This window comes from Xenopus tropicalis, chromosome 1 (genome assembly GCF_000004195.4).
Source record: "Xenopus tropicalis strain Nigerian chromosome 1, UCB_Xtro_10.0, whole genome shotgun sequence".
NCBI classification, from domain to species: domain Eukaryota; kingdom Metazoa; phylum Chordata; class Amphibia; order Anura; family Pipidae; genus Xenopus; species Xenopus tropicalis.
In genome coordinates, this window is record NC_030677.2 from 27,962,699 (window position 1) to 27,985,863 (window position 23,165).

At 43.6% G+C, this 23,165-nt stretch overlaps 1 protein-coding gene and 1 long non-coding RNA gene across 3 annotated transcripts in view; one reads left to right on the top strand and one right to left on the bottom strand.

Moving 5' to 3' along the window:
• On the top strand, positions 1–9,345 carry cd38 (CD38 molecule). Its single transcript, NM_001011230.1, is given in 8 exon segments — positions 1–228; positions 2,651–2,780; positions 3,688–3,823; positions 4,114–4,196; positions 6,550–6,626; positions 6,886–6,978; positions 8,767–8,853; positions 9,133–9,345. Coding segments are annotated over 8 exon segments (762 nt in total). The 5' UTR covers positions 1–139; the 3' UTR covers positions 9,200–9,345.
• LOC116408441 overlaps positions 6,925–23,165 on the bottom strand; it is a 26,664-nt gene continuing 10,423 nt past the window's right edge. The window contains exons 1-3 of one of the 2 annotated variants that reach the window (XR_004220932.1): positions 20,441–20,761; positions 16,211–16,362; positions 6,925–7,011 (exon numbers count right to left, since the gene is read on the bottom strand). This is a non-coding gene — a long non-coding RNA (uncharacterized LOC116408441). Of the gene's footprint in view, positions 7,012–16,210; positions 16,363–20,440; positions 20,762–23,165 lie in introns of those variants that run through there. The other variant, XR_004220931.1, reaches the window with a different exon arrangement.

Consider the following 23,165-nt stretch of genomic DNA (forward strand, 5'->3'; position numbering starts at 1 on the left):
GGCAACACAGAGCAATTCTCGCTGCTGTGGGAAACACAGAGTCAGGGTGATAGGGATCGCTGTTTCTTTATGTGTTATTATTCTAATTATAAGCCTTATTGCTGCATACACTCTCAAGCAGAAGCAGGAGGATACGCACATGTGGAAAGGACAAGGGACTACTAAAAATCTGAAGGACATTGTTCTTGGGAGATGCTATAACTACATAACAATGAACCCAAACATATGGTAAGTGTTTTACTTAGGAAACTCTACAATATCTATAGCTGTCTGTCTGTGCTTCATGGGGCTGCAGATGTGCATGGCTAACCCATTTTGCCCCTGGGACAGAAAATACATTTCAATATATTCACTTTTTTGTGAATATATATATATATATTTTTTATCTTGTATCAGTGCATGATTGCCAGTATGCTCACCCATTCTGTGCCTTGCACCACTTAGTGGGGTATTTCAATATGCCCTGAATTAGCCCCCTTCCAGCTGTTTTGTTGGAGCTCTTGGAGCTCACTGTAAAGTGATGTCACCTGGAAAATAACAAATTTCATTGTCTATACATATATATATATATATACAGTATATATATACTGGAACAAGGACAGCACTCCTAGGATTTAAAGAACTGTGAGCAAAATGTAAAGGCAAAAACAGAAAGGTTTATTACTCGACTCACACAGAAACCTTCATCATCCTTCATATATAAATTAGAGATGTACCAAATCCACTAATTTCAGATTCAGCCGAACACTGAATCCTTTGTAAAAGATTCAGCCGAATACCAAACCAAATCCAAGTCCTAAATGACATATGTAAAGTAGGATACGGAACTTCCGTGTTTATGTGACAAAAAGTCACATAATATTAAGGATTCAGATTCAGTTTGCGTTGACCGAATCAAAATCCTGCTGAAAAAGGCTGAATCTTTGCTGAATCCCGAACCAAATCCTGGATTCAGTGCATCCCTAATATGTATATACAGCAATACAGCACCACCCTCAACAGGAACTATTTACTTCAAACACATTTTTTGTATTCCTATATATATATATATATATATGTGTGTGTGTGTGTGTGTGTGTGTGTGTGTGTGTGTGTGTATTAAAATAGTTATATATATTTGCAATATGAGCAATAAAGTAGAACTTACAATCAAGTGAAATCAAGTTGAAATTGAATATACATTCTGTCTATTCTTTAACCAGAAAAAAAAATATATTTTTCTATTTCATAGTACTAACTGATCTATTATTTGTTTTTACTGTTTAATCTTGCTTTTCTTTCACTGTAATCCACAGTTATCTTGAGTGAGTTCTGCATAAACAACCCCCTGCCACCCCATCCTTTGTAGTGTGTGTCTCAGGCTTACAGAAAAGCAAGAGTTTGTTATGTAGGGGGGTATCTGTCCTTTGGTAAATGATTAGTCCTTTGCTACTTCCTCAGTTGCATGCAAGAACCAAGAAATTGAAAAATCAAAGAAAAAGGAAAATCAAACAAAAATAAGTCCTATTTATTAGAAGAGGCTGTATTGCCCAGAAAGAAGGAAATGCAAGAGATTCATAAGACTTGCATAGGGTAACTAAGCAGCAAAAAGCTAGATGTGATCTAACAGTAAATTGTGTTCCAGTGATCCCATCAGCCCAGCATTCTCACAAACATCAAATCACTCTATTGGGCTCTTCCCATAATTCAGATAAAATAAAATGGCTTGGGGAATGGGTGTTTGTTTGTTTAAATAGAAAAATGTGTTCTGCATGTTACAGTTTCTATGGCAGTGTCACAGGGGATGGTTGAAACAGATGTGAAAGCAGATCCCCCCTAGGGACAGATTTAGAGGCGAGCCCACTCTCCAAACTCCACTCATCATGCTCACAGCTTTAGCCCCCCACCCTACTTGCAACATTGGCCCCCTTTTTGAAAACCATTCTGCTCTGCTCAATGCACTCACACTGGGGACTGGGCTGGAAGGAGCTCGTGCCAATTGCTTGTATCTCCCGCCCAGTCCCCAGTAGAGATGCAAAGCTGAGGCACAGAAATTGGACTCCTGGAAAAATTGGTTTTGAGATGAATCAATAAATTTACCTGGCAACACCGACGACTGGATTTTCTGCTAGTTTAACAAACAAAATAATAACCAAACATGAGTCCATAGATCTATCGCACCCTATCTCACTAGATGGCTATGCCACAGATGACCCAGTCACTTGGCCAGCCTTGTGTTGTGGTTACTGGGCCAATCAAAGCATTCAGTGAGTCCTGACACCCAATCACAATGATGAGCAAGTACAGGCCAAGTCCTCTTCTGTCAACTGGATTTTCCACCATTAGGTTATTAGAACTCCTCAACCCCTTAAAATTGGGGACTAGCACTAGTGACAAGAGGAGAAATTGTATTAGTTTGCAGTTTTCACAGCCCCGGAACCATTACCGGATACCTTATTGGGCACTAGATTGGCGTCTCCATAATATAATTCAACGATATTGCATATAAGCATGCCTGCATAAGTATTTTACCTTTGTAGAAGATATATATTCTCTCCTATAAAGCCAGGGGTTCCATGATGTAGCACTGGACAGAATTAGCCACACAGTGCAAGCTCCTCTCATCACAAGGGTAGTGGTGAAAGCATATTAATCATTGCTTATTCCCTAGGCTCAGGAATTGCGATGCAATCTGGGAACGCCTGACAGACGCCGTATACAAGAAGAACCCATGCAACATCACAGAGGAGGATTTCAAGCCCCTAGCAGCTTTGGCTTCACAAACTATTCCCTGTAACAAGGTGAAATCCTGGTCCCAGTTCCTCTATAGTCTAGGTCTTTCTATATCATGGGCTAAAACTCAGATATGTTTAGGGACCAAACTGCATTAACATGATCATGTTAGACAAAGAACCCTTTGGCCCTTGGGCAATCTGTACTGAGGCCATAAAAATAAAGATGGACAGGACCTCTGTAGATCAAGTATGCCGATAGCAGATTTAAAAGGTGCTCTAGGTCTAGTAGCCCACAGCAACCAATCATATGTCAGCTTTTAAACGGAGTAGAAATGCTACTAATTCATTTTTTTTTGGTTGCTGGGCACAATACATGTCCCATCTTAGAGGTGCTCTAATGTTTTGCCTTTCAAATGTCATAATATTTTGCATTTAGGCACCCTATTTTATACATGTCCCTAGGTATTATGGGATGCCAGCTTTCCATATGGTTTGCAATTCCTATTGACTTGATTGGTGCAGTTACTTGCATAAAAACCAGTCTTACAAGAACAATAAGGAAACCAGTGAATCAAGAGGAGCAATAATCAAGTAGAGCAGCAGCATTCAGTAGCTGCTTACCTAGGGGCAAAGCGGGCTGTTAGCAGCCTCTCAGAGGCACTTGATACAGATTTATGGCTACCTGGCTCCATGGAAGCTGATAGCCAATGCAACATAGGATTATCAGATGTGGAAAGCAAAATACCACAGATTTATGATACTGCATTCCCTCTTTACTGGTGGTTTGTGCCATTTCTCACACCTAAATCATAATGTAGTTAATATACAGTTCCCCAGGGTTGCACTGAATCTGCATGTCTAGCCAATCTTAATGTATAGTGAGGGTCAAATTAAACTGATTCCGGGGAAGTACCAGAGTCTGTACAGACGTTTGATTATAAATGCAATGATAAATCTGTATATTTGTCCTCAGTCGCTCCTGTGGAGTAAAACAAATTCCCTCGTGCACCGATACACGAAGGCATCACAAGACTTTTTGACACTAGAGGACACGTTTTTGGGCTCCATGTTTGATGGCCTGATGTTCTGTGGGAAGTCCTACAGCTCAGGTAGGTCAGGATAAACCTGTTCTTCCTACCCACAGAAATGCACCTTCTTATTATGAGCGATGGCCACAGGTTGGGCAGTGCTTGCCTACACAATGTGTTCTGGGGTAATACATTTAATCTTATGATTTATAAAGACAACAAAATTCCCTGCAGATGAATTGACTTTATGACCTGCTCTTGGAACTCCAGGCCTGTGCCCTTTCAGCAGCAGCTCAGTTTGTAGCTTTTATCTCTTGTAGTGCATGTTCTCTGATTAGTATTCCTATTCCACCTATTCCCTTGTATTACAGAAATGAACTATGACTCCTGCCCAGCCTGGGATGAATGTGACCATAATGCTATTTCTGCTTTTTGGAAGACAGCATCTGCTACAGTAAGTGCCATGCTAGATCCAATGACAAGGACTTCATATTGCATATAAGAAGTTTGTTGGTGTATATAGTTATAGTTATATATGATGATGGAGCAGAGCTTGCTTTTTCCCACCATATCAGGCAATCTGTATTTCACCCCCCCCCCCCCTCCCGAGGGTTCTTTTTCAGTAGTAGCATTTACACAAATTAAATAATGTGGCCCATGGAGGCCTTTATGAACAACAACATTTTGAATTGTTTTCTAACATAAATGTTTGCTTCAGCCACATGTGTTTCACCAGTGCTGCCTTGCAGGTTTCACTGAACATACAGCAATGGTGACACCTAGTGGGGAGAATATCGCTATTACAGATTGATAAGAATAAAGGTATAAAATCTGTTATATTAATTATTTTTTATACAATTTTTCACTCATATACTATATTTGTAAAATGTCTCAAGGGGGAAGGAAATGTTGGATTTCCAGTGATATGGTGTGAAATAATTTTATTTTTAAATTCAGAGAGTGCTGGTCCTTAATCACTGTTTATATCAGTATTAGACTTTTTTATATACTATATATATATATATATATATATATATATCAATGGGTGTTGGTATTATGGTGTGAATAAATGAGATCAATTATAATGGACTGTAAGTGCTTTCATCTGATCAAAAAGGTGTTAGGCTGAACACCTCAGCCTTTGAGAAAGGCTGAGGTGTTCAGCCGAAACGTCAGTCCACCATTCATTAAAGGAATCTTTATTTTTTCACATAAGTCCTGTGAGAGCGGCTTCTTTATTTTCTATTCTATATATATATATATGTAGAAACGAGTTGCTGGAAAGCTGCACACCATAAGAACAAGATAATACCTGGGTGCTCGTGCAGGAGGTATAGATACTCAGGGTAGGATTGACAGCACACGCAGGGTTTTCATATGAAAAATCACAAAGGTGTAGATGAATAAATGTGAGGCTTTATTCAGTCCGACGTTTCAGTTCCTATCTGGAACTGCTGTCCCTGATGAAAGTTCCAGATAGGAACTGAAACGTCGGACTGAATAAAGCCTCACATTTATTCATCTACACCTTTGTGATTTTTCATATGAAAACCCTGCGTGTGCTGTCAATCCTACCCTATATATATATGTATGTATGGGGTCCCTTATCCGGAAACCCGTTATCCAGAAAGCTCCGAATTATGGAAAGCCCATCTCCCATGGACTCCATTTTAATCAAATAATTCAGAATTTTAAAACTGATTTCCTTTTTCTCTGTATTAATAAAACTGTAACTTGTAATTGATCCCAACTAAGATATAATTAATCCTTACTGGATGTAAAACAATCCTATTTGGTTTAATTCATGTTTTACTAATTTTTTAGTAGATGTAAGGTATTGAGATCCAAATTACGGAAAGACCCCTTATCTGGAATACTCTTGGTCCCGAGCATTCTGGATAATGGGTCCTATACCTGTATACCTATACCTGTGTCCCCCACATGGCTTGTGGCAAACTGCAAACGGGACTTCTTATGGTTTTCTGTTAACAATGGCTTTCTTCTTGCCACTCTTCCATAAAGGCCAACTTTGTGCAGTGCACGACTAATAGTTGTCCTATGGACAGATTCCCCCACCTGAGCTGTAGATCTCTGCAGCTCGTCCAGAGTCACCATGGGCCTCTTGGCTGCATTTCTGATCAGCGCTCTCCTTGTTCGGCCTGTGAGTTTAGGGGGACAGCCTTGTCTTGGTAGGTTTACAGTTGTGCCATACTCCTTCCATTTCTGAGTGATCGCTTGAACAGTGCTCCGTGGGATGTTCAAGGCTTTGGAAATCTTTTTGTAGCCTAAGCCTGCTTTAAATTTCTCAATAACTTTATCCCTGACCTGTCTGGTGTGTTCTTTGGACTTCATGGTGTTGTTTCTCCCAATATTCTCTTAGACAACCTCTGAGGCCATCACAGAGCAGCTGTATTTGTACTGACATTAGATTACACACAGGTGCACTCTATTTAGTCATTAGCACTCATCAGGCAATGTCTATGGGCAACTGACTGCACTCAGACCAAAGGGGGCTGAATAATTACGCACACCCCACTTTGCAGTTATTTATTTGTAAAAAATGTTTGGAATCATGTATGATTTTCGTTCCACTTCTCACGTGTACACGACTTTGTATTGGTCTTTCACGTGGAATTCCAATAAAATTGATTCATGTTTGTGGCTGTAATGTGACAAAATGTGGAAAAGTTCAAGGGGGCCGAATACTTTTGCAAGCCACTGTATATATATATATATATTTGGGCAAGTCACAAATAGGCCACTGGACTACACAATGTTTTAATGGATATTTTTGTCTTTTCAACCAGTTTGCCAAAGCATCATGTGGAGTAGTTAATGTAATGCTCAACGGATCAGCAGATGGAGGTGTTGCCAGGAAAGAAAGGTACAAATGTAACTCTTGATTTGTCTAATATGAACAAAAATTGTTTTAGTTCTGAAGGGTAATTAATAAAGGCACTCACTACTGCAGGACACTATGGAGTTGCAACTTCTAGTCTGGGAATGCTAGTTGCAACTTGCAAGCACATCCATTCTGACACATAGAAGACAATTAAGGGGAAGCACTCTGAGGACTCTGCTTAGTAATACACCTCTAATACAGGACTGTTAGCAATATCGGGGTTTTTTTAAATTTTTTGCAGCATCCTTCGAACAGTTGAAGTCCCAAGTATGAACGTAAATGCTGTATCTGAAGTCCGATTATGGATCATGGATAACCTGGAGGGGCCGGACAAGTGAGTATTTCAGAAACCATATTAGCTGAGAGCCTAGAATTACAGATACAAAGATAATTAGGGCTAAAATAAGACCAAAGTCCATCAAGTTCAACCCCCTTCAAATGAACCCCAGTGCACATATATACACACACTCGTACCTACTTACATATATAAACCATATATACCAATATCTATACTAGTTGTAGATTATAGTATAACAATAGCCTTGGATATTATGATTCCCAGCTGATCTGGGAGTGCTGAAAATATTTAAGAACTATAAATAGCAGAAAATGAATATATTTATGTCATTTCACTTTACTAATAAGTCAGAGTTTGAAAACATGGCCACATTTTCAGGTTTGCCTATTTATAACATTTCTAACCTAAAGGTTCAATGCTGATACCAATATATGTTTTTACCAGCTATGATCTGATGAAATCACACTTTTTTTTACTGATAAAGAACATCTCTTGGGCACCGACCAGGGGTATTTTACTGTCAATAATAATTCTCAGTTGCTCAAATGTGGTTGAAATAAAGGGATCCTAATTACAAATTACTTTTGGTATTGGGAACAGGGATTTGGTGAAGGAGCAGCAAATATAATCTAATAAAATATTATATATAAAATACAATCCCCTAAAATGGGAAATATATATATATATATATATATATATATATATATATATATATATATATATATATATTGTGTCCAAGAGCCTTGAGGGAAGGACAGAGTTGCTATTTCCTTTATTTTCATTACAAAATCAATACAATGGGCGGAAACATGATGAAACCTTTATGTGCAATGCAGTAGTAATATTGGCCCAAGTACTGAACTAACACATTTCTCTGATTTTACATTTTCCCAGATTTCACACTATTTTTCCTGAAAAATATAAAATGTGGGTTCTACTGTAGTTGCTTGGAGCACATAGCAAAAAATGATCATAGTTCAGCAGTTCGGTTCACACAGTCCATTGTTTATTTCCTATAACTCCAAATGCAAGTTCCTACAAACCTTTGTGCCCCCTGTTATGGAGGAATAACGTGTGTACCTGTTTGTACATAGGACACAATCTGTATTCATGTCAATGTAGAAATCATACGGGCAGACATGGGCGTCCTTTTACACAACCCTAAACAGAAAAATGAAAGTGTGGGCGCCGTGCACCCAAGGAAACATGTACTTTATGGCTGGTGTAAACTACACTTCTCCCTTGCAGTAGTGTAACTACCGTTGACTAGGCCTGATGTGCATCCTGCTCACCCTTCCAAAAGCGCCCAATCTTCTCTGTATATATGTGTGCGTGTTTCACACGCGATAAAAAGCCATTACATCTCCAGTGGGCCCCAAGGTGTTGTAGGCCCAGGTACAATTGCACCCTCCCCCCGTGCCCAGTAGTTACACCACTGCTCTCTTGTGCACATCTCGATTGGGATTCAGAATAGGCCTTGGCATTTCAAGTACACAGAGGCCCAAACAGCCCCCCGGCCCAATAAATAGTGAGTGTCTATGGCATCTTATAGCAGCCCCTCTGGCATTCGGGCACACTGCCCCCCTTTTACAATAATAGGTGCCCCAGGTATATTGACCCCAAGGTAAAAATAAAAGCTTTAGCACAATTTCATTTTAAATGAGCCCCTAAATATATTAGCAGTGCAATTACAACTAATGATTTAAAAAGCAGATTTACTAACCATGCCAGGGACAGGATCCTGCCAAGCGAGATTCAGGGGTACAGGCAAGAAATGTCAGTGACTTGGTATCACTCAGCATCTGGAATTTGCTTGTCTTTCAGGAACTCATGTAATACCGAATCAGTACTGGAACTGAAAGCTTACATTGAGCAGCACAATCTGGCTTTCTCCTGCGTAGACAACTATAAGTGAGTACTGGCCCATTAGCTTTCTGTATAGCCATTCCTACTCTATAGCATTCTTCTTGTGATCATGTCAATTAGCCAAAGCCAAAATATAAATATATGCATCAGAATGTATATTTTGTATGGAGTTTCCCCTTTAAAAAGCCAATTTGCAATGTCTGTATGTGTCTCCACCAATGTATGCATGTTTGGGTGTGCTTAGCTGACGCAGCCGATTACTCATTTGTGACTCCAGAATATGGTTATTGTGTAGCTAATCTGTTTGCTGTGTGTGTATCCCAGGCCGGTGCAGCTGCTGCAATGCATAGAGACCCCAGATCTCCCTGCATGTAATATCTGCAAACCATAGAGGGACGTCCCCAGTCTGCCCACCCACTACCCACACCGTGTGTCACAGAACTTCTCAAAAACAACTACTTTTTTTTAACTTGGATAATCATGTTATAGTAAGATCATGTTCAAACGTCATTAATAAAAGTTTATTTTTTTCAGTAAGGCTGAGTTGACTTCATTGCATAGTGTTGTTACGGAGACAGTTAATGATCACCCAATCGTTCCTTTTGGTGCTTTCATCAGTTCCGACTGACCCTATATTATTATTATTACCATTTATTTATAAAGCACCAACATATTCCGCAGCGCTGATAAAATGCATCCCTTGAAAACTATATGTTGTCCCTGGCCAACAAGACAGAAGGAACCTATGATTTTAAGCAGTTCTTAGTGTCAGAGCTGTGAGCTTGCTCCATGTTTGGCCACACCTGGTTACCCTATGGTAGCTGCTATTATCACACCCAGAGTCGCCACCTTTTCCCTTTTGTACAGGGAAACAGAGTAGGTGATGCCAGGGGGTGGTACTAATGATGTCAGGGGTGGGTACTAATGATATCAGGGGGTGGTACTTATGATGTCAGGGGATGGTACTAATGATGTCAGGGGGTGGTACTAATGATGTCAGGGGGTGGTACTAATGATGTCAGGGAGCATCAGGGGAAGTTTAGGGGCAGGCTATGACGCAGCAGCCTTTCATGTCCTGCCCAGTCTTCAGACTTCTAAAAACTGGCCAGCCCATGCAAAAACCAGGCCGTCCCATTCAAAATCAGACATGTGGCAACCCTAATTGCTCCAGTGCCAGCACTTTGGTGCCAGAATTAAAATTAAAAAAAGCCCATCCAGACCTGTATGCAATGCCCTACTGTATATATAAGAACTAAGGCCTACAAATGAATATGGCTAGATATGTTGTTAATTCTATACTCTCTTACTGTCCTAGCACAAAGGTGCAGCTGCCCTAGAACTGATTCAGACCCTGCCACATAGCATATTGCCAGTGTTGGACTGGCCCACCAGGTTTCAGTGGGCCCTCCTGCTCACCTAGCCATTTGCCTTGTATGCCTATACCATGGCCATTACTCAATTCTATATGAGAAGAAACAGAAAAAATGGAGGAAAGGATAGATAATAGTATGTAAAAAGAGGTAATTAAGAGACTAAAGAAAGTGAGTGACCAGAGAAGGGGAGAGTGGGCCTAAGGTCTAAGCTCAGGTAAGTGACAGCAGCACAGAGTATGTGCAGGGAATCAGCAGAAAAGAATATGGGAAACTACTGGGGGCATCTTGGGGGGCACAGATCTTCCCTGCTAAAGGGCTGAGGTTGCCTTGGGCTAGAAAAGTCCAAGGGTGAAGATACACAGAGCTACTAGTAGCAGCTACTTGTCGCGGCAACTAAAATGGACAATGCTGATCATATTGATAATTGTCTCTACGTGTGTTTTAGCAGAGGCAATTCCCAGTATTGTCTATGGCAGAGTATTTTCTGGAGTTTAGTAGCCATGAAAAAGTAGCTGCTACTAGTAGCTCCATGTGTCTTCACCCTAAAACATTAAAGTTAGCATTTCTAGGCTACATGATTGTTAAGCTTTAGTTCTGTATAATAATAATAGTTCTGCTTTAGTTTCTGGAAAGATCTGTGTGGTCACTGCCTGGCACGCTAGTATTGCACAAGTATAGAAAAGGGAAGCTTAGAACAGAATGTCATGGTTAGAACCAGGACTATTATTAGTAATAATGGCAGTTTTATACTAGCAGAATAGCAGGTAAAGCAAAGGTCTAACGACTTATGGTCCTTATAACTGATTTTTAAATGTCAGATACTGCGCTGCACATGGGGTGCCACGGACTGGGTGTGAGTAAAGGTGGCCATATTTGCTGGCGAGGTCTCCAAGCAAGAGGATCTTCTCCCGATATCCCCACCTGCAGGTGGGCGAAATCTTGCTAATTTGGTCATTTAGATTGAATTACAACGGTATGTTCTATGCCTACGCTTTGTCAGTTCGGGGACTGCATCAACGAGCCCATGTGGTCCCTTATCAGACAAAAAATCAAACCTGCCTTATCGAGATGTGGCCGATTTCAGGCCAGATGTCAGTCAGACAGGCCTGTCGTTGGTGCCCATACACGGGCAGATAAGCTGACAAATTGGTCTAAGGGAGCTAAGCAGCTAGAATTGGCCCAGTATGGCCACCTTAATTCTAGTGCTCAGTTCTACTGTTTGGGCTTTGGAATAATTGCTGGAATGATCTGGGCAACTAATCCAATAGCCCCTACCCCCTCCCACTTATTAGTGTGCTAATAAAGTCTTTTGGGGTTTTTTTTTTCATTTATGGCCATTCCTTCCACTAACAGGATTGAGCAATGCAGGACATAATTCAGCTGAGAGCTAGAGTTTTCCTACATTTGCCCATCTCAGGCGACATTGAGAGATCTGTGAAATTCCCTTGCATTGTAACATTCCATCAGCTGGGTGCTGGGTGTCCACATCTCCTGGGTCACGAGGTCACTGCTTGTCATAAGACCCTGACAAAGCAAAACATTTCATATATATATTCACCTTCCTGTTGTCTTCAGTCAGTTCCGACTTCCTCAATAAAGCACTGACTGCAGTTTCTTAGGCAACACACAGTTATACTGTTAAATGCACACTACCCCACCCCCCTATCTATCAATCTATCTTTCGGTCTGTCTGTCTGTCTGTCTATCTATCTATCTGTCGGTCTGTCTGTCTGTCTGTCTGTCTGTCTGTCTGTCTATCTATCTATCTATCTATCTATCTATCTATCTATCTATCCATCATCTATCTATTATCTATCTATCTATCTATCTATCTATCTATTATCTATATATCATGTATCTATCTATCAATCTATCTATCCATCATCTGTCTATCTATTATCTATCTATCTATCTATCTATCTATCTATCATCTATCTATCTATCAATCTATCTATCTATCTATCTATCTATCTATCTATCCAAAATGTAAAAAAAAGGACACACTGGTACTATTGCATATTCTATTATATTGTATTCCACTAAAGTCCATCAGCATTTCAGTTTTGCTATAAAACTTTTGTTAGGATGCTGCACCAAATATTAAAAAACCTGGTGGGCCCTGCCAACCCAGACTCGATCCCTGTAGGGGCTCCCCCCGCTTACATGCCTCCCCCAATTATGCCTAGGTAAGTTTCAAATATGGGCGCTCTGGGGGAGTGTGTGCAGGCAGTGGGGCCCCTAGGGTGGCAGCACTAGTGGGCCCTGCATGCCCCAGTCTCATTCTGTCCAGGTGTCCTTTCCTGCCCCTACTTTTCATTCTGAGGCGCAAGGTAAGAGCGACAGGTGGTAAGGACAGGGCCGAGGCACATCCTGACACACTGTCGGATTTTTCACCCAGCTCTCAATGCAGAGCACAGTGTCAAGGGGGGCCCCTAAAGGATGTAGAAAAAAATGGCAACAGGTGCTCTGGACTTATGGGTCAAAATCTGAATTATTGGGCTGTGACAAAAGGCAGTTTTGTCTGCCAAAGGCCTTGAGAATGATACAGGTGCGTTTAGGGATACGTTTCCAAAAACAAAGCTGGTAAATTGGGCAACTGGGCTACCTAGCATGTGAGTATGTACAGAAACTGCATGCAAGGCAAAGGGTGGTCACAAATACATTTTACTTATAACTGCAATGCTGAAAAACAACCATTAGGTGGCACCAAAGTGACAGCACTAGTACTACTGACTGCTAATGTTCCCTGATGCCACTGCATATAACGCAATACAATTGCAATGCACAAGCTTGTATATGTATGGGGTATATAACCCACCAAAATTTAAAAATCTTAAACATTTCCACTGGGTTTAAGACATTTGTAAATATAATTGGAGTTTAGTATTATTCTGTTACATTATTTCTGTTGCATGCTTCCTTACAGGTCTGTAAATGAACTGTCCTGTGTGCCATTGCTTCAGGGGTCAGTGACAATAAACAGCCAGACAGATGCTGCTTTCAATAGCAAATGGGATGATTTTGTCCATATAAGCATGTGGCCCTCACCCAGTGACCGGATCAGACAAAGATTCACAGCCTGTTGCAATCTGCCTCCAACTGTACTTTTCAGGGGGCACCATTGATAGCTCAGCAAGTCCAACAGATGGACTAATGGTCTGCCTGTACAATGAAGAAAGGCTGTGTGAAAATGTATGGCCAATTGGCCTCTGCTCACTCACTTAGATGGATTCACTGAATCTGCTGCAAGCTTTCATGCTGCCTGGCATTGCTTGCTACAGCCAAGTTTATTATCTACAAGGACTCCCAGGTCCTTCTCCATTATGGATTTGCCTAGTGCAGTCCCATTAAGGGTATAAGTGGCTCCATATTTTTACATCCCAGGTGCATGACTTTACATTTATCCACATTAAATCTCATCTGCCACTTAGCCGCCCAGATTGCCAGTTGGTCACGATCCTGCTGCAAGGTGCCACATCCTGGATGGAATTTACTGGACTGCAGAGTTTTGTGCCATCTGCAAACACTGATACATTACTTCCAGAACAAATTAAATGAAAGGGAGGGGGAATTTCACTTTTTAAATCAACGTTAACAAGTTACTGATTGCCCACAAGGCTTAACAATCTGAAAAAAGTATATGGCAATTTTGTACAGGCATACTGCCAAGGGTGATGTTTGCACTGCCCAGCCATGCCCACTGGAAAAGTACCGGTGCCAGTCTCCCTCTAACATGGCTTGGCATTCCTGCTTTCCACAGCCAGTGGTGCTGAAACGACAACCCAAGCTCCCAGCAGCAATACAGAGTCTAGCCTGCAGTTCACAGGAGATGCCTCTAGGTGTCTCTGTGGGCCAAAATTCCAAACACCTATAAAAATAACAAATCTATTACTGGCAAGGTGGGTGCAGGACTGGACATGCTGTGGGAAAGTTTCTATTTGTTTGTACTAAATACTATAATGTGTTGACATTGCTTAAAGGCAGTGGCACTGCAGTTTATAAACTTACACCCTAACAGTGATCCTTGCTGCAATCATCTTGTAGCTGTGTGAGTGCCTGTGAGCCCAACACTTGGGAGACACTGATCTCACCAATGGCAAACTGCCCACTTGCCACTAAGCATGGTTGTGCTATCACTTATTGATTTATTTACACATTACCACCTGTGAAATAGAAATTGCCTTCAAATTGCTTCTATTTTTTCCTGAGGAAAAAGCTGTGAAAATATCCCAATGAGCTGCAGGACCTTTAGCAAATCTGCTCCCAAGTCTCCTCTACGAAATAAATATGCCATGAATTCTATGAAATAAATATGCCATGAATTCTATGAAATAAATATGCCATGAATTCCCATGAAATACAGCAGATCTCATCGATGCATCTGGCACACCCAGCACCGCTGTGCACTTGTTGTGTTCTGTGTGTACTACCTGCCTGTGTAACGCATAGGATTTGGGATATTTAGCCGACTCCAGGCTCTGGGTGTTACGCCTCCTCCAACAACAATATTGTCCCTCAATCGATACCCTGTTTATGTTTTAGGGATGTACTGTATCTAGGATTCGGTTAGGGATTTGCCCAAGATTCTACCTTTTTCAGCAGGATTTAGATTCAGCCAAATCAACACTCCTGGCCGAACCGAATCCTTAAAATCATGTGTCTTTTTGTCACATAAACACGAAAGTGCTCTTTCTCCCTTCCTTATCCTAATCAGATCAGTATTCAGCTGAAACTTTCACTAAGGATTCGGGGTTCGGCTGAATCAAAAAATAGTGGATTTGGTGCATCCCTAGTATGTTTAGATTCTCTAAACCCATCTCATGGTGTGCCGCTGCTGTGTCTGGGCTAATTCTCCATCATTTTCTCCAGAGATACACCCAGTCCATAAATGGAAACACCCATTCCCCTGGGAATGATATAAGGCTGTGACAGTTGACAATCAGTTTCCAGTAGGGATAAGGAAGGATGAGAGTAACGCTGGTGGTGCCCTCGGGGCAAGGAGTTCCTTACACTCTCGGTTCAGGCTTGTTACAGGATCACACATAAAGTGGGGTTTATAGCGATATTACAATTAAGTCATTAAAAAGCAGCAATGTTTCCGCCCCACCCTGTTCTTACTCATTATCGTCAGGGTTCAGGAGCAGCGCCATTTCCCACCTCAATGAAACTTCACTGGAAACAACTCTGAAGGCTTGCCAGTGGGACATCCCAGTAATACAGGTTTTTCTTCCTTAGATCCGAGCCTTCCTGCGTCGCCAGGGGCCTTTACATTTTATAACCCCGGACGCTTTCCATTTATATATATATGGGCAAATTAAATCATTCTTTTCAAATTCCTTCATCTGTCACAGACAAGCACAATGGCAAATATCTTTGCAGAGAGACGAGCGAGCCTGGGCAGGTTAGGTACAGTTACAGTCAAAGCTTAGGTTACATTCCCTTGCAGCACGGTGTTGTCTCTCCCAAAAAAGGAAACTAAAGCATTAAAAATTCTGTCCCATTTCTAAAATAATCAGGTTAATCTTCAGTATCCCCTTCTGTGTGCATGCAGCTTTGTGTGTGAGATTCAGATTTGGATGGATAGTCAGCTGGTGTCCTCCCTTTACACTGTCTTTTATAAAAAAAAAAAATGGCTCAGGCACAAAGTTGCATGTAGAGAGACAGATCAACTTGCTTAAAGATCTGTTCGCTTGGTAAGTTTGCCAAATGTCCAGATCTTTTGCCCAATTTGGCCACCTATGTGTGGGCGGACAGGGCCGTGAATGGGTGGCCAGATACTGGTCGGGCAATCACTCCTAAGTGCACCACACAGAGACCTCAATATGGAGGGGCTGAGTTGGCAGCTTTTATCCCCCCCGTATATTATATATATAAAAATTAATAAATTATGAAAAAGTATAGAAATTTTAATTTAATTTATTTGAATTTTATAGTTCCTCCCTAAAACTGCATGCCCTCATACTTACTGATGGGTTCTGAACAGTACAATCAGCACCATAATCCCTCGTCATGTGCGTGAGTTTTTTTACCTGAGTAATGAAGCGCAATCCTTATGTGCCAAGTGTCAGCTGGAGGGGAGTAAAGGTCACCCTACTGGACTCTGGAGCAGAGGGAAGACTTCTATCTCACGTCACCATCAGATGATTCTGGGTTTGGCAGATGTCCGGTGTATACAACCTGCCTGAATGTACAAACATAATGGGGATTGATCAATGAACATTCCCTGGTCCCCTTAATAAGTTAATAAGTATCTGTGCAAGTGTCCATATTGTTATAAACAGGGGCTTTTAGTTACAAAGTTATAATAAAATTACCAAGCCCCCATACCAAAGCAATGTAAACCCCACACGGAGGTTCTAACACGCTACTTCTGCTCATATTATTCATACGCTGGCACCTCCCAAAGCCCTGCTCTCACCATCTGGCCCCCTCCATACACTCTGCCATTTATAGGGGGCACTTTATTTACCCACAACCCACAGTAGGCAAAGCCCATTCCTGCGTTAGCTTCTCTGAACAAACCAGAACACCGGGCCCAGTGCCCAATCTCACTCAAGCACTTCTGGATGTCCCCAAGCAAATCCCCCCAGCTATATTCCACATCTAGCAGAAAGCTTTACCAAAAAGGGAGCCGGCTTCCCATAAATCCCCTGGGTTTTGGAACGAGATGTTAAACAGGTTTCTGGATAATTCTGGAAATATGTAGTCATACAATGCCTAAACCCATTCCCATTTATGTAAAGTGAAAGACAAGTTATCCCACATTTATTATATACACACAAGCTGGCGTATGGCTTCAATTAATGTCACATTTTAATACACGGGAAGTAACATGGTGGGAATTTAGTGACTACAGTGGTCAAGTAAGGCAACTCCTATGTGTAAAGAAAAGCTAATATACAGATAAGGAATATCTCTGATTGTTATCCATCCTCAAGTCCATCCTCATAGCTGGCAAGCAGGTTACCTGCACATTTGTATTTATTGCTGTCTCTGAGAGCTCCCATAATGCTTACTGTGATTGACATACAGTGCCCCCCAGTGGCCAACACATAACAACTAGGGGTAAAATGCATACACTGAGCGCTTCCAAAATACACCCCTTCACTGGGATAGTATCCCTTTAAAAGTCTGTGGGCCCTAAGTGAGAGCCTGCATGCCAGCCATGACTTAGTTGGGCAATCTCATGTATATAAATTGCTATAACTGATAGTAGAAGGCACCCAGCCAGGATACTGTAGCACAGAGCCAAAGGCCTTTACCCAACTTATGAAACCATCTGCAATGAAAGTTTAACCTTTGACTGCCGTTAGGGTAATTGCCCTGTGTCTCTGCTTTGTGTGTGCTGGAGCCGCTGAGTGTCCATTACTGCCCCAGACCTGCCCCAGCCTGCAGTCAGTGACCTGCACAGCTAAAGCTGATAAATCAGGCTGGGTCCTGCTCTGTGTAACTCAGGGCTATGGCAGTTCCGTGATTGATGTTCACTGGCATGGAATGTAGACTATAAGGTGAGGCTTGGCAGGGGACATGGAGGGGGTGATGGATAAAACCTATAGGCATGTCCATCCTTTAATCTCCAGCCTACACCATAGATGCGGCGGCTTTGGCTGAATAAATCCCCTATAAACAGCAAAGGTCCATTCAGCGTTGCAGGAAAAAGTGTGTTTATGGCTCTGAGTATTTAGTATATAATAGTGTGGCGGTACCCAGCAGGCTGCTATTATATTATAGGCTTGGGCCTCTCTGACCTTGTCTCTACAAAACTCACTGGCCATTTTGCTCCACATGTTTTGGCCACTAATATTTTTTCACTGCTATTTAATGCTGGGAGTCACTGTTCCATTTAATGTTGAGTCACTGGGGGTCATCTATCAACACTGGGCCCATGGGCAGTAACCTATTGCAACCAAATTGTTCTATTCATTGCTCTACAGCTGGCTAAAAAAGCCACTGATTTGTTGCTATGGGTTACTGCCCATGGGCATATTTGCTCAGTGTCGATAAATGAGTGTTTTTAAGGAAACTTACTGTATGTAAGCGCATGCACATGCGGGGGGAAAGATGGGGGGGGGGGCGCTGAATGGGGGCGGCCTGGGGGCGAGGGTCACTGTCTGACGAAGGGGCGTGCCCCCGAAACGTTACATGGTTTGCTACTATTAAAATCTGTGCCATTTGGTGCGGAGGGTCACTGTACCATTTGGTGCTGAGGGTCACTGTACCATTTGGTGCTGAGGGTCACTGTGCCATTTGGCGCTGAGGGTCACTGTGGCATTTGGTGCTGAGGGTCACTGTGCCATTTGGTGCTGATGAGTGTCACTGTACCATTTGGTGTTGTGGGTCACTGTGCCATTTGGCGCTGAGGGTCACTGTACCATTTGGCGCTGAGGGTCACTGTGCCATTTGGCGCTGAGGGTCACTGTGCCATTTGGCGCTGAGGGTCACTGTGCCATTTGGCGCTGAGGGTCACTGTGCCATTTGGCGCTGAGGGTCACTGTGGCATTTGTCACTGAGGGTCACTGTGGCATTTGGTGCTGAGGGTCACTGTGGCATTTGTCACTGAGGGTCACTGTGCCATTTGGCGCTGAGGGTCACTGTGCCATTTGGCGCTGAGGGTCACTGTGCCATTTGGCGCTGAGGGTCACTGTGGCATTTGTCACTGAGGGTCACTGTGGCATTTGGTGCTGAGGGTCACTGTGCCATTTGGCGCTGAGGGTCACTGTGGCATTTGGTGCTGATGAGGGTCACTGTGCCATTTGGTGCTGATGAGGGTCACTGTACCATTTGGTGTTGTGGGTCACTGTGCCATTTGGCGCTGAGGGTCACTGTACCATTTGGTGCTGAGGGTCACTGTGCCATTTGGCGCTGAGGGTCACTGTACCATTTGGTGCTGAGGGTCACTGTACCATTTGGTGCTGAGGGTCACTGTGCCATTTGGCGCTGAGGGTCACTGTGCCATTTGGTGCTGATGAGGGTCACTGTACCATTTGGTGTTGTGGGTCACTGTGCCATTTGGTGCTGAGGGTCACTGTACCATTTGGCGCTGAGGGTCACTGTACCATTTGGTGCTGAGGGTCACTGTACCATTTGGTGCTGAGGGTCACTGTGCCATTTGGCGCTAAGGGTCACTGTGCCATTTGGTGCTGATGAGGGTCACTGTGCCATTTGGCGCTGAGGGTCACTGTGCCATTTGGCGCTGAGGGTCACTGTGCCATTTGGCGCTGAGGGTCACTGTGCCATTTGGCGCTGAGGGTCACTGTGGCATTTGTCACTGAGGGTCACTGTGGCATTTGGCGCTGAGGGTCACTGTGCCATTTGGCGCTGAGGGTCACTGTGGCATTTGGTGCTGAGGGTCACTGTGCCATTTGGCGCTGAGGGTCACTGTGGCATTTGTCACTGAGGGTCACTGTGGCATTTGGTGCTGAGGGTCACTGTGGCATTTGGTGCTGAGGGTCACTGTGCCATTTGGTGCTGAGGGTCACTGTACCATTTGGTGTTGTGGGTCACTGTACCATTTGGTGTTGTGGGTCACTGTGCCATTTGGCGCTGAGGGTCACTGTACCATTTGGCGCTGAGGGTCACTGTGCCATTTGGCGCTGAGGGTCACTGTGCCATTTGGCGCTGAGGGTCACTGTGCCATTTGGCGCTGAGGGTCACTGTGCCATTTGGCGCTGAGGGTCACTGTGCCATTTGGCGCTGAGGGTCACTGTGCCATTTGGCGCTGAGGGTCACTGTGCCATTTGGCGCTGAGGGTCACTGTGCCATTTGGCGCTGAGGGTCACTGTGCCATTTGGCGCTGAGGGTCACTGTGGCATTTGTCACTGAGGGTCACTGTGCCATTTGGCGCTGAGGGTCACTGTGGCATTTGGTGCTGAGGGTCACTGTGCCATTTGGTGCTGAGGGTCACTGTGCCATTAAATACCAAAATGACAGGGGCCCTCAAAATGGTGCCTGACACACACACAGGCAAGGCCAGGCCTCAGGGGTACATGTAACCGCACTCAATGGATCTTTAGATCGGGTTCATGTACCAGTGACTGTTCAGGGGAAAGCACCCTACAAGTGCCGGGATCTGGGGGTGCCACAACTGAGGAGTTTTATTTTGGGGGGAACAGTAAGTATAATAGTGTAACACACATCGCATGATCTCCCTTATCAGCCAACTGGCACAGCCAATCCGACTGGGCGGGGCTCCCACCTGGCAGGTACATTGGCAGCCCCGGGCCCATTCACTACAGGAAATGGTGGGAAAGGGCTTTTACCTGGGTCTGTCCCAGCCCCACACACGGCAGGGGGGTGTGAGCGGGAAACATCCGAGCGCACGTCCCGCACTCCCATTGGCTGGCCCGGCTGGGGAGAGATGAGGCGCTCAGCTGTATGGCCGGGCACGGCGGGACTCCGTGGGAGTGGGGCGGGGACTCAGCGTGGAGCGATTTTTGAGTGACATGGCGGGCAGGGCTGGAGCCGCTGGGTGACGTGTGGGGGAATGGCGTACAGGCCGGGGTGCGCCCTCTCCTCTGTGCCAAATGGGTGCGCCTGGGGCGCCGGGGAAACTACTTTCCTCCCCCCCTGTCTCTAGGTGGTGCTGCCTGCCTGGCCTGTACCATCTCAGCTTTATAGGGACGGAACATGGGGGGATAGGCAGGAGAAAGGTCTGGGTTATCTGGGTGTAGGAATATGTAGATGTGTGAAATGGGGAACATGGGGGATTGGGAAAGCAGATTTGTGTGTGAAAATGTTGAAGCTAGGCAGGTTGTGTAGTTGGAGGTATATTGAATGTATATAAATATGTGTGAATGGTTTCCCATCTGGGCCATGATAAAGTGCAACACAGGGGTCCCCAATCTTTCTCACTCGGGAGCCACAGTCAAATGTAAAAAGACTTCGAGCAACACAAGCACCATAAAAGTTCATGGAGGAGCCAAATAAGGGCTGTGATTGGCTATTAGGTGCCTCTATGCACACTATCATCTTACAGGGGCTTTATTTGGTAGTAAATCTTGTTTTTATTCAACCAAAACTTGCCCCCAAGTCAGGAATTCAAAAATAACTCCCTGGTTTGGGGTCACTGAGAGCAACACCCAAGGGGTTGGGGAGCAACATGTTGCCCCTGAGCCACTGGTTGGGGGTCCCTGCTGTAGCAAATAGACTGCACTGTATCACCTCCTGGACATGCCAGCAGTACTGGTTAGGAAATGAAGACCGTGGCTAGGGTAGCAGTGGGAAGTGTATATAAGCTCAGAGTCGGAAGACTTTGGGGCTGATTTACTAACCCACGAATCCGACCCGAATTGGAAAAGTTCCGACTTGAAAACGAACATTTTGCGACTTTTTCGTATTTTTTGCTTTTTTCTCGGCGTCTTTACGAATTTTTCGTTACCAATACGATTTTTGCGTAAAAATGCGAGTTTTTTGTAGCCATTACGAAAGTTGCGTAAAATCGCCCGATTTTTCCGTAGCGTTAAAACTTACGCGAAAAGTTGCGCTTTTTTCGTAGCGTTAAAACTTAAAAGGTGCGAAGTTTCGCTTTTTGCGCAAGTTTTAACGCTACGAAAAATCGCCAGATTTTACGCAACTTTCGTAATGGCTACGAAAAACTCGCGTTTTTACGCAAAAATCGTATTGGTAACGAAAAATTCGTAAAGACGCCGAAAAAATCGCAAAATACCGATCATTACAAAAAAAACGCAATCGGACTCATTTCGACCCGTTCGTGGGTTAGTAAATGTGCCCCTTTGTATTGCAATGGGGAAACTTTATCAGGTCCAAAGTTCATGTGTATTTTCTTTTCTGCCCTTGTCTGGCCGTCGCTCCGATCACTATTCTTAGAGTCTCTCCTCACCAACATTCACATCTCTAACCCGGGGTATTCTCTTCATTGATATCTCCCTTGCCTCAGGCTTCTGGTCCTATCCACCCGTCTCCATGAGTGGAGTCCAAACAGGCCTGACTTGGCTACCCTGCCTACCTCCTACTGCTAATGGAAAGCACCTGAGATTACTGTTTCAGTAGGGAAGTTCCATCACTAACAGGGCATACCTGCAACCTAGATGGGTAACCCCTACTCCCACCCACACCTGGCACTCACCTAACTCTCTGCTTAGGGCTACTACCTAGCAACAGCAAGGGAAAGACACATCCCTTCTCCTCTACACATATATTTCACATAATGGTGTAGGGTTCCAAATACATCACATATATTCAGCTGCATTGCCCTGTGTATCCCTTAAATGCATATCAAAATGAAAGTCCTGCAAAGGATAACATAAAACAGTATTCCCAACTGTCTCCGACCTGCATTACATACCTTATGGCTCTTCCAATTAATATTGAGTCATATGAAAAGTTTGTGAACCCTTTTTAATTCTTTGGAGTTTTGTTTACCATAGCAACTTCCTTTTAATATATAACATGCTTTATGGAAAGAGTAGTATTTCAGCAGTGACATAAAGTTTATTGGATTAACAGCAGGCCCGGATTTGTGGAAAGGCCACAAAGGCCCGGGCCTAGGGCGGCACAAGTTTAGGGGCAGCATGCCGCCCCGCCGCAACAGAATTTTTAAATTTGTCTCCTATACGGAGCAGTCGGGACCTCTCCCCACTGCTCCGTATGGGAGCAGTGGGGAGAGTATGCGCACTCAGGGGGGGAGGGCGCCGCGCGATTGCGCATGCGCACTCGCAGGGGTGGCCTCGGGGCGCCGCCAAATTAAATCCGGCCCTGATTAACAGAAAATATGCAAAATTAGACAGGTGCATACATTTGGGCACCCCAACAGAGACATTACATCAATATTAGTTGAGCCTCCTTTTGCAAATGTAACAGCCTCTAGACACCTCCTATAGCCTTTGATGAGTGTCTGGATTCTGGATGGCAGTATTTTTGACCATTGGTACATACAAAATCTCTCCAGTTCAGTTAAATTTGATGGCTACCGAGTATGGACAGCCTGCTTCAAATCATCCCATAGATTTTTGATGATATTCAAGT